Below are 11,507 nucleotides of genomic sequence, written 5' to 3'. Positions count from 1 at the left end.
GCTGAGGGAATATGGAAGCTTGTGCACAGATGGGAGAGGTGAGGATGCAGCATGAGACCAGGAAGAAAAATAAAGAGAGGAGAGAGAGTGAGAGAGATGAAACGAGTGACAATTAAAATAGAGATGTGCAAAACAGTGTGATTATCAGTGTCACATTTATTGATGCACTACTCCAAAGGCTGAGCAAGCTGTCGCGTCGTGCGTGGAGCCCATTTTGTGTGGTGAACACACACCGAAGTTATCATGCTGTGTTGTTTGAAGTGTTCATGTTGGATCGCAGGCACAAAAAGCGCAGTGTGAACGATAAAAGATTTAACATCTCACTGTTTGATGGCTGTTTTACTTGGCTGAGTTAATTTGAAGGGGAAAACGAATTAGAATTAGACTGTCTAAAAAAAAAAATAACACAGATATTCAGCTCAGGCTGTTCAGTTGTTTTTCCTCGCTAAATGTCCTACCAGAGGGTGTCTGAGATTACAATGTGATGTACATGTAGATGCATCGTATACAGATGGCGAGTGCGGACATTTTCTTCAAATCATCATCCTGCCTCTGCTGGACGTTTTTAATCCACACGTCAATGCAAATTTCAAACCATCCATCATTTTTACATAACCTCCCTTTTATCGTCCTTAGGCTGTTTGGCGTCATACTGCCATCCAGTGGCGGAACGATGAATTGAAGGTAAGATCATTAATAAATATGATTATGAAGATAATAGCAGGAAAGAAAACCAAACTGTAGCAAGAATTACTTAATCTTAAATTAATATTTTTTATATTCGGGTATGCCATCACATTTTTTCATTTAATATCACTGAAAAGTGTATCCAAATCTTAGACTGGTAGTGTATGTAAAAGTCCCTGGCCATGTCAACATTTTTGTCACATTTGTCAACAACAGAGGACGGATATAAATCAATAAATCTTGCCAAGTGCTTATATTTTCCATTCCTAGGAAATCACAATGTTCCATCACTGATAAGATATTGGGCTATTCATTTGGTTCTTGGAGGTGTATGAAATGTGGCGAAAATCCAGACATGCTTTAAAATGGCACCTTAGGTTCAGATGTGTTCTTTAGCATCGAAAATTCATTTGCTTATTTTTGTGCAGAGCTGCTGTGCATTTGTGTTTTTGTGTTATGTTTTACATCATGCATGAATGAAATAGCGCTCTTTAGGGATGTACAGTATCTGTATTTGGTTACTTCGTTGTAAGAAAAAAAAATGCAATTCATGGCAACTGTTTTCGAAAGCTCTTCTGCACTCATTTAATAAAGATTCTCATCACTAGCCCCCACAAATCCCATTTCTGACAACTCCCATTTCAGTTGGATTCCATTAAATCTCAAAGAAAGCCGTCCAGACAATGTTTGCCTCTTTTATTTGTGCTTACAGTGCCGGCCAAAATGGATTGTGTCATCCATCAGTGTATCCAATGACGTTTCCATTACTGTATGGTCTCACATGGCTGAACAGGAGCAGACAGTCGTGATGACTGAGAGGCTGTGACTGACCACCAACAACTCTCGTGATCTTCTTCTTCTGGTGAGAGAATGTGATGATGCGGAGAACTAGCAGGGTGAAGAAGGGAGGGATTTTACACTGATGATATGGAGCAGTGCAGGAGTGGATATGCAGGTGGTTCGGCAACTATTATTAATGCAAGCGATCGCTTGGGAAATTCTACACTGGAAACTACAACCGCAATATTCATTTTGAATAATATGTGGTACTCTTTGCTGCAGGCAGGTAGTACATTCCCATTTATGCAATTTGTTTATTTCAAAAATCTTGAAAAGTAGCCACTGTGCCGTTGGGAAGGTGCTACTGCATATAGACCACAGAAAGCGAAAGAGAGAGAAGAAAAAAAAATTACACAAGCATGTTGAAGGTAGTAGAAGCTATAAAGCCAACTTGATGTTTTTTTGAGAACGGTTGCGGAAAAGTCAAAGTTCAAGGTCTTCAGAACTGCTAACATCCCTGGAAGTGACCATGAGAGGAAAATTGAAAAACAAAATAGACAATGTGACTGGTAACCAGAGAGACCACAACTTTCAAAGAGATTAGAGGTGAAGTCCAAGGTCAAGGTACATCAGTATCCGAACACACTATTCTGTACTTTGTTCATTTCAGGCAAAAGTGACTGAACCATAGAGGGCCAAAATAAACCCTCAACTAATCATACAAAGTAAAAGAGAAATTATAATTCACGAAAATGCACATTGACACACTACAAAGGCTCTGAAGAAATATTCTTCGGACAGAAAAAAAAATTGAGCTTTTCGGCCAGTCACAGCAGCTCTATGTTTACGAATGAAAAAATGAAGCACATGAAAAGACAGCTGTGCTTACTGTGAAACAAGGAGGAGTCTTGCTATGTTTTGGGGCTGCTTTGCTATGTCTAGCATTGGATGTCTTGAACCTCAGCAACATACTTTGTACAATGAAAACTTAAAATGATCAAGACATTCTCGAGAAAAATGTACGGACTTGTACGTGAGCTTTCAGAGTTCATTCAAATGTTATTTATGTTGGCAAAACTGTACATCCTTACAAAGGAAGGAAGGTAAAACAATTGTTTGAAATTATAGAAATATATTTATTGCACTCGACAAATACGCCATATATTAAAAGAAAAAACTAAAACTGATACTAAAGCTAATAAAAACTCATGTAAGGTAACCATTTTCAAAACAAAAACAAAATCAAAAGTAATATAGACAAACAAACCTGCTCTAAACATTTAATTAAAACGAACCGAATTAAAAAAAAAAAACAAAAGTCATAATGAAATAAAAACGACAATAGAATATCCAAAACTATTCTAACTCCGGCTTTGACAAAAGCCTACTCTCTCTTGAGACCTCTTTCCATTCAAGTCCATGAAGCAGAATGTGTCAGTAGATTGTCCACATCATGGTGGTGAATTTGCACGTCTATGTTGAGAGTCTTGGCAGTGGAAATTGAGAGAGCCACTTTGCTGCTATTCACTGACCTACATAGGATGAAGGGAGAGTCAACAAAAGATCAAAACATTGCGAGAGAGTGCGACACAGATTCCCGCAGACGTCTGTGGCGTGTCAGCCTTTCCACCACCCAGCGTTGAACCCGGACTGAAGCCGTTTGTGTTGTCATCAGCACCATGTGGCGTCGCAGTAGAATACCGGGGGTCCAATAATGCACAGGGTTTACATCATGCATACAAAAGTCAAATGCAGACTTGCTCTGTCAAAACAAATGACTATCTTGATGTTGCAATGAGTCCCTGCAGAGAATTCATGTGGAGACTGGAATATGTTTTGCAACAGTAAAAAAAAAAACAAGTTGTCAATGAAACAATTTGAATGACCTTGTTGTATTGTATTGTACGTTTGAGCTGCAAAAATATATGAGCCTCTGTTGACTGGAATATACCCCACTAGGTCGTCATGGGGCGACAATGAGGCACTCTAAAGCAGGCGCGCCAGCCCGAATCACCAGTCAATACACCGACAATCAAGTCAGATTTGTCTTTTTTAAAATGTTCTCCCCTTCCATGCTGTTTTGTTTTCTCTCCATAATGTGCATGCACTCAGAGCTGACTACGAGGCACTCTAAAGCTGCCACACTTGACCAGACCATGGTGCCATGGCGGTCTATGATGTAGCACGCCTTTCAAGCTAAATCAGGTGCTCCAGCTCACACCAGACTCCAATGAGGACAAGCACTATGGGGAACGGATGGATGGTGACAATGAAAAATAAATTTGGTTGCAACTTGGTTTTTAATGCATTCGCCTTGATGTGTGAATGTTGTGTTCCTCGGATGATCAATATTCCACTAAGGCAATCATCAGATTGAGCGTGCCGAGTAACACCAGCAGCAGAGACAGACACATGAGAGTACGCGGCAGCATGAATATTTCAGCGCTCGGATGAATATTTCACTCTTTCAACGAGGGGGAGGGGAGATGCGAGGATTGCGTTACGCTTCGAGCCCTCCATGAATAATGACTGCGGGGATGAGAGGAGGACATGTTCACGTTCAGAGACACAGGTGGAGGAGGTGTGGACAGGTGGGAAGAAAAAGAAGTATACAAAGTTGATGATGGAGCGCAAGCCGTGACCTACAAGGAGGTGCAGCGAGTGAGGAAAATTTAGAACGGGCTACTTGTTGCTTCCCGTTTGAAGCCGGCCTCCGTGTGGACTTGCCTTTTATGGTGTGGCCACGCGCAACCATCATCGTTGGACCTCACGGCAGTGCTTACACAACGCAGACACCGGGAAGGGGCTCGTGTTTCTAGTTCGTCATAAATATTTTGTAGCTCTAAATCCAATAAACACTTTTACATGGTCACCTTGAGGTGCGCCGTTAGGTACATTAAACAGACGCCCCAACCACAATCAGTGTAAATTCTGCAATGTTAGAATGAGGGACGCGGTCGACATTTCCCAACTTTTATTGAGCCAAGGCATATATTTTACATTAGAAAAATCCCACGGCACACCACCACCTTCAGAGTAAGCTTTTTATTTTTATTTTTTAATTTTTTTTTTTTTTGTATGAATGGCAACAAGTGGATTCATAGGTTCATTGTATCTTCTTCCATCGAGCTGGCAAGCATTTAATTGTTCTTCCTGTCACATACTGTATACAATATTGCTGGCATAGTCAGAGGAACCAAGACAGTGTTTGGAGTGAATACAGTAGTGGCTTGAGATACCCAACACATGTATCTCAAATAATCTTTCCCCATTGAAATGAATAGAAATGCTGTTAATTCATTCCAGGCTCCCCACAAATGTTATCTTTGTTGTTTTGTTTTGTTTGTTTGTTTTGCAGAGGATAAAGAATAGTTGCCGAGCCCACGAAGTTGACAGTATTTTTGGATTTCAGGGTATTTCGGGTGTCCCTTTTTCTATGGTTTAGTGTTTGAGGTGTGAAAGCTGCGGTTTACAAGTATCAAATAGTATTTGACTACATTTCCAAACCAGGGCGCGAATACTGAAAACTCCATTTCACACAAGCGGATTACTTTTTGCGCGATTACTAATCATTTGATCATTCAATATATTATCAACCTGAGTAACAAGGCATTTTACAAAAGTTACAGTGATGCCATTTTCTCTTTGTTTGCAGCTGAGAACAACTGGTGGGCTTCCTCTATTAGAAATGATTGACAGTGACTTCCTCAGGTGGGTGACAGTTTAATAATATCACACACACACACACACACACACACACACACACACACACACACACACACACACACACACACACACACAGTTCTGCTCTGCTTCACAGTAGCCTGAGATGAAACTCATTCTTTTATATTCACAGCTCGGGAGAATGTCAAACAAAGCAACCTTGCTGTCCACCTGCTCGCAGATTCCCTCAGTCTGGATGGAGGTTTAAGTTCAGGTCTCCGCCTTCGTCTCCATGTCCTCCTCATACTCATAATCTACGTAAGCCCTATCATACTCCAGCTCCTCTCCCTCATACTCCAAGCCCTCAGCCTCGTAGATCAGCTCTTCCGTCTCATACTCAAAGGCCTCCTCGTCATACTCCAGCTCGCCGCCGTCGTACTCCAGGACCGGAGACCCGGTCTCCGCTTCGTCCTCCTCAAGGGCGGCTCGTTTGGAGCTGCTATTCTTCAAAATGCCGTGAATGATGGGCTCCTCTCCCGCCAGAGCAGCCTCCTCTTCCTCCTCTGCCTCCTTGCGCCTCCGGTCCTTCCTGGTCTCACGCTCCTCCAAGAACTCTGCAGCGCCCTCCCCGACCACTAATACCTCTTCACCCACTTTAGGAGGCTCCTTGACCGGGTTGTGGTCATAGGAGAAAAGGCGAAGGGATCGGAGGCGCTTCAGGCTGGGGAACTCGGATATCTTGTTGCGGTCCAGGTCCAGGATCTCCAAGCCCTCCATGCTTAGGAGGACTTTAGGGAAGGTCTGGAAGCGATTCCCATAGAGCCACAGCCCCCTCAAAGTCTCCATGCGGCACAGGTCAGGAGGCAAGGTCTTGAGACGGTTGTCACCGATCTGCAGGGATTTGAGATTGGGAAGTTCGTACAGCTCTTTGGGAAACCACTGGAAGTAGTTGCTCTCCAGCCACAGGCAGCGGAGACTCTGCAGATTTTTCACCTCGGGAGGGAGCGTCATCAGGCGGTTGCTGCCCAGGTAGAGGCGGCTGAGGTTTGCCAGCTGGCAGATGGCGAGAGGAACATCCTCCATCTTGTTGAAGTCCAAGGCGAGAATCCGCAGACCTTGCAGCTGGGTGATGCTGTCGGGAAGAGCGCGCAGGCTATTTCCACAAACGTAGAGCTTCTCCACATGCATCAGTGCGCAAACACGAGCAGGTAAGCGCTTAAATTTACGGTAACTCAGGTCCAACACTGGATCTCCACTCTCCAGCAACTCATCCACCCCCAGTGGAAGCTCTTCCTCGACTTCCTCCTCTTTTTTCTTCTTCTTCCGCACTATTACCACCTCTTCACCGTCTTTCTCCTCCTCTTCTTCGTCCTCCTCCTCGTCTCCCTCGCCCTTCCCGGAGGAGTTGCCCATTCTGTGGCCTCCCGACTCTGTGCTTGAGTCACAACAGTGTCATGTGATGTGATGACAGACAAACTTAGTCGCTGCTTTTGTTTTGAGCTTGCAAAAAAACATCACGCCTCTGGCCAATTAACTGTCGCCGTCCCACACTCGGTTAGGCATCTCTTTGTGCCTTCAGCTTGCACAATGCGGAGTAATAAAAATAGAAATAGTAGGAAGAATAGTAGTAGTAGTAGTAGAAGTGCAGGTAGTCAAGTTGTAATATATAAATCTCAATTTTGAGTTGACTCTTGGCCAGTCTTACCCTTCTCTTTTTCTGTCGCCTTTGACACCTTTTAAATCACATGATCCACACTTCCTCTTCAGACAGGTTCAAAAGCATCACCTGAGCACATTCCACTCTCGCCAACTTTCCAGCTTCGGGCTGCGCGCTGGCGAATGAGCCCACTGAGTGCTCAGCTCGGTGACCCGGCCGGCGTCAAAGAAAAAGACTTAAACGAGGTTACTGCAGCTACTCCCCATTAGAACTGCTGGTTGAAGTCCATCCAAAGGTCGGATCCACAACGGAGCAAGTAAATTGCACATTTCAGCAACACTGCAAAGCCTCGTCCTGATGTTGTCCGCGTGTTGCCATCAGTGATGTGGTTCACATTCAACTGCTACTCTTTCTCCCCCCCCTACTTTCCTTCCTTCCCTCTCCTTCACTTTGTAACCAGAACTGCTGGGGCATCAAATCACATTGTCGAGTGCGTGAGTATGAGTTACCTCTTTTCCAAAAGTTGGTCTCACTCTCTCGCCTTCACTTTTGAATTTAAAAACAAAGTCAAAGTTGACAACCTGCAAGAAGCTAACTTGTAAAACTAAAGTTGTGATTTTGTTTGGCAGGTTTGGGTATTGCTAGTGGTAATTAGTTGTTTCTATTTCTCTTTATGAAAGCAGAATTTCTGATACAGATCTTTTATTGGCCCCAGAGCATGTGCCAAATGAAGGGGTCAATGAGTGCACATTCAAACTAAATGCAATACAGACATGCGAATATGGATGATGCAAGATGACAAAATTGATTTTCAAATCTGCGTGTTCCGCGCTACCCAGTACAGTGGTTTTAAATTGTGATGACAAACTTAACAACAAACTGGGGAACAATTTTTCAAAAAATTGGTCAAGTGCTTGCCTCAAGCTGTTTATTGACATTCCCCGTTGAAGTTCAAACACAACACAGATACATAACTTACAAAGGTCGACTCGACTGGTTTAATGCTGACACGCAATGTGGACCAGACATTTGAACACAAACGTTCCTGAAACCCATGTCAGCAGACAATACAACAATATTCACAGACATCTTCTTTATCCTCTGCAAAAAATAAATATTACTTCATGTTCTTGAGATTCAAAACATCACAAATATATATATTTTTTTGGTGGTGTTTTTTTTTGTGGGGTAGGAACCGATTAATGGCATCTCCAATCGTATTTCTACAGTTAGAGAAGTAAAAGATGACGTCCGAAGATGGCCACTGTTTTGTCTCACGGCTTTTTATTGACCAGTTAAAAAAAGCCGTGACGACAACGTCTGTGTAACATTTAGCTAAGACGCAAAACAGGCACACAAATACAGGACAGCGCAGCAGTCCTTGACCCACATTAAATTTGTTGTTTTCGTGATGTCTTAATGAGCGTACATAACTATTTTCGCAGTATGCAGGATGCAGAATGTGTGTGTGAGTCGGAACACACTCTTAAGTTTATCACGCTATGCTAATGTTGTATAGTCGTAACCCGGCGTGACACGTAGCCTTACCTCAATTTACAAGTGACTTTGTTTCTCTTCAGTCCAAACAAAAAAGTGTAGTTATGTTCACAAAATGATGGCAGCTAACTTCACAACAAATCGCAAAAAATAAACAACTGAATGCAGGGTGCGTCCTTGCTATTTATTGCCACTCCCAATTGAACGTTAAACGTATATTTACAAGTGCAAGCGAACTTATGAAATTCCACTAACACATATTGCAAAAGACAATAGATGAGCTAATTTTTTTTTTTTAAAGCATTGCTTGTCTTTCTATTCTATTTATTTATTTTAACATAAGATAACCTTTATTTGTCCCACACTGGGCAAATTTGCAAAAATTGGGGGGGGGGGGGGGATAAAGTGTTTCATTGCACAAAATAAATGTTTCAGAAAAGAATTGTACACAGTTCAGAATCAGAATCGCCTTTATTGTCATTCTATTGCATGCAACGAAATATGGGTGCCACTCCTTAGTGCATTTTAAAAAAAATAAAATCGAATAAAAATAAAATAATGGTTTAATAAATACAAAACTCAACAACACACAACAACAGCAGCAGGAGTGGTAGTGTGGACTGAGGCTTATATTGCACACAGGACACATATTGCACATGAAATGAAATGGCTCAGATATTGCTCATTATTGCACAAGTGAGGTAAGTGAGTTTAGGTTTAAAATGCAGTAGCTGTTATTATTTTCTGTGGTTATTTATTGCATGCAGTAATGGCTCTAGGGAAAAAAAACTGTTCAATGTAAGTGCAATATCAAATAAAGCATTACTAATATATTTGTAGAATAAATATAGTAAATTAGCAACAGCATAGAAAACACAGTGTAAGGTGGCTGTGCTATTTACAATGGTTACAGCTTTTCATGTATGTTTATTCAGCATCCTGACAGCAGTCGGTAGGAATGAGCGGCGGTATCTCTCCTTCTTGCAGCGCGGGTGGAACAGTCTCTGGCTGAAGGAGCTACCCATTGCTGTCAGGGCGGGCTGGAAGGGGTGGGAGGGACTGTCCATCATAACTTTTAGTTTAGCGAGCATCCTCCTGTTGCCCACCTCCTCCAGAGTGTCCAGGGAGCAGCCCAGGACAGAACTGGCCCTCCTGACCTGTCGCTCAAGTCTCTTTCTGTCCTGAGTAGGAAGAGATGTTCAACACCTCAGTCTTTGAAGTGGTCCAATGCAGTATCTCCCGCCGATATTGAAGACAATTTTCCCTGTGTGCTGCGTCATTTCTTTAACTTTGTCCGAGAAAAACTCTGACAGGAACAAGTCAAAATGACATTTGTCCAAAAGGTTGTTCAAACAAGAAAGTCCAGGGTGACCGGGACTTTTGCAGTATGAGGTACATCTATATAAAATTGACAGCATCTTTCCAGACCAGCCCACGGTGTAAAATGGGTTACGACTGTGAAAAAAAGCCTGGCAAAGCCGCTCGGGTCAGATGTTCAACACCTCAGTCTTTGAAGCGGTCCAATGCGGCGAGGAGGCGGGCCGCCGAGGGGGTGCCTCTGGCTGTTTGAGGATAATCCTGTCTGATATGCTGATTTGCTGATTTGCACATTTCTGCTCTAGATTGAAAACGACCCCGAAATGACTCGACCCTCTTTGAGCGGCAGACCGACAAGACAGCTGAAGAGGTCATTGAATGTTAACTCGAAGAGGTGAATGCAAATGAACAAATGACGTCATGCCATGCCATGCATTTTGTATTCCTTGTCGTATCGTCATGTTCGGGGTGACAGTAAACTGTAGCTTGTGCCAACTGACTCTGGGGAAAAGGCAGACTACACCCTGGTGCCCAAAAAAACGAGCTGGATGCAGACAACCATTCACACTTTCACCGAGTGTTAACTGCACCCTGCACACTTTTCAGCTATGTGAACCACTACGATGTCATCAACTTGCCATGTTGAATATGCTCAGGTGAGGCAAAGACATGACAAATTTTAACATCTTAACTGGTTTCTAAGATGGACTCTCAGGCTACGTCGATGCTGCGGGGTATGATGCCCAATTTGGATTTTTGGTTGAGTCGACAATTGCAAATTCCTTCTTCCAAACCTGAACAGACAACTAAATCAGTTTAGTCGTTGAAATCAACCAACAGTTGAGCCTTTGTTGACTTTGATTGGAGGTTTGGCCACGTAGTCATTACGTATACAGCCTACTTTCCAGCTTTGTTGGCAAACCTCTTTCAAAGTGATGTCATATAGAAATTGGCTTTCGAGATCTCAAGGACGGACAACAGCTCGCTGGATTTAGGGAGAAAGGAGCTTCCGCCTTCCGGACATGAAGCAGGGGAATGCAACCTGAAGAGGCCGAACGTAGGTTATGATTCTTGAATCACTTTCAATGACAAACTAAACACTGAACACACAAACTAAACACTGTTGTGTTCTCTGTTTTGATGTTGGGAATTTTGTTTTGATGTAGGGAATTTTAATAATTGGAAAGATTTCGTAAGTCATGTTTGATCTTGAAACATGAGATACAGCATGAAGAAACCAGCTAAAGCACCGGTGTCAAAGTCAAGGCCCGGGGGCCAGATCTGGCCCGCCACATCATTTTATGTGGCCCGTGAAAGCAAATCAAGCAAGTCAAGTTCCACGATGCTTGCTAAAGTCGGAACCAAAATTTCATATCGTCAGATGTAATCCACAATAACAGTTATTATTGTTGACTTCTGATTTTAAAACTAGTTATTCATCAATTTGTTGTGCACTGTGTATGTAATATGTGGAGGGGATTGAACAATTTATTTGGATTCCCATAATTCATAATGGCCCTCCAAGGGAAACCGTAACTACAATGTGGCCCCCAACAAAAATGAGTTTGACACCCCGAGCTAAAGTGTTGAATTTTATATATGTTATTTTATAACAAAGAACAAAGTCATTGTGTTTTGCGTAGGCTGTCGGTGGGCTTCATTGTATTTGATCCTGATCTTTGAACTGACATTGTTCATTTGTTGTGTTTGATGACTGCAAACCGTTTCTTGATGGTACCGAGCCGCAAATAATGCGAAGCGCACATCTGACAACTCGCTTGTTCATTGAGCTGAGGGACAGCGACCCGATGAATCAAAAAGCTTGTAACATGACGACCCACATGGAGCTCTTTTATCTAACTCCGCCATGTTCCAAACACAGACGCATGTCATTCGAAATTTATAT

At 42.7% G+C, this 11,507-nt stretch overlaps 2 protein-coding genes and 1 long non-coding RNA gene across 6 annotated transcripts in view; 2 read left to right on the top strand and 1 right to left on the bottom strand.

The window, feature by feature from the left end:
- LOC109507543 (uncharacterized) overlaps positions 1–1,840 on the top strand; it is a 4,660-nt gene extending 2,820 nt beyond the window's left edge. Inside the window, exons 2-3 of the long non-coding RNA XR_002166483.1 lie at positions 637–684; positions 1,400–1,840. This is a non-coding gene — a long non-coding RNA (uncharacterized LOC109507543). The remainder of the gene's footprint in view (positions 1–636; positions 685–1,399) is intronic.
- Positions 1,841–5,240: 3,400 nt separating this feature from the next.
- Positions 5,241–6,944, bottom strand: lrrc10b (leucine rich repeat containing 10B). Its single transcript, XM_019857163.1, has one exon. It carries the CDS (start codon positions 6,541–6,543, stop codon positions 5,401–5,403), a length of 1,143 nt encoding a protein of 380 aa, XP_019712722.1. The 5' UTR covers positions 6,544–6,944; the 3' UTR covers positions 5,241–5,400.
- A 132-nt stretch (positions 6,945–7,076) lies between these two features.
- The window catches only part of fads2 (fatty acid desaturase 2), a 14,752-nt gene continuing 10,321 nt past the window's right edge, over positions 7,077–11,507 (top strand). The window contains exon 1 of one of the 4 annotated variants that reach the window (XM_019857158.1): positions 7,077–7,277. In XM_019857158.1, coding sequence (XP_019712717.1) covers positions 7,171–7,277 — 107 coding nt within the window. In that variant the 5' untranslated portion in view covers positions 7,077–7,170. Of the gene's footprint in view, positions 7,278–9,866; positions 9,996–10,485; positions 10,663–11,507 lie in introns of those variants that run through there. The other 3 variants (XM_019857159.1, XM_019857160.1, XM_019857162.1) reach the window with 3 other exon arrangements.

The sequence above is a fragment of the Hippocampus comes genome, unplaced genomic scaffold, assembly GCF_001891065.2.
Source record: "Hippocampus comes isolate QL1 unplaced genomic scaffold, H_comes_QL1_v1.1 scaffold186, whole genome shotgun sequence".
In the NCBI taxonomy this organism is placed as follows: domain Eukaryota; kingdom Metazoa; phylum Chordata; class Actinopteri; order Syngnathiformes; family Syngnathidae; genus Hippocampus; species Hippocampus comes.
This window is presented reverse-complemented; position numbering and strand designations above follow the sequence as displayed.

Coding starts and splice junctions, on each gene's coding strand:
- lrrc10b (XM_019857163.1), bottom strand. CDS start 6,543: ATGGGCAACTCCTCCGGGAAGGGCGAGGGAGACGAGGAGGAGGACGAA.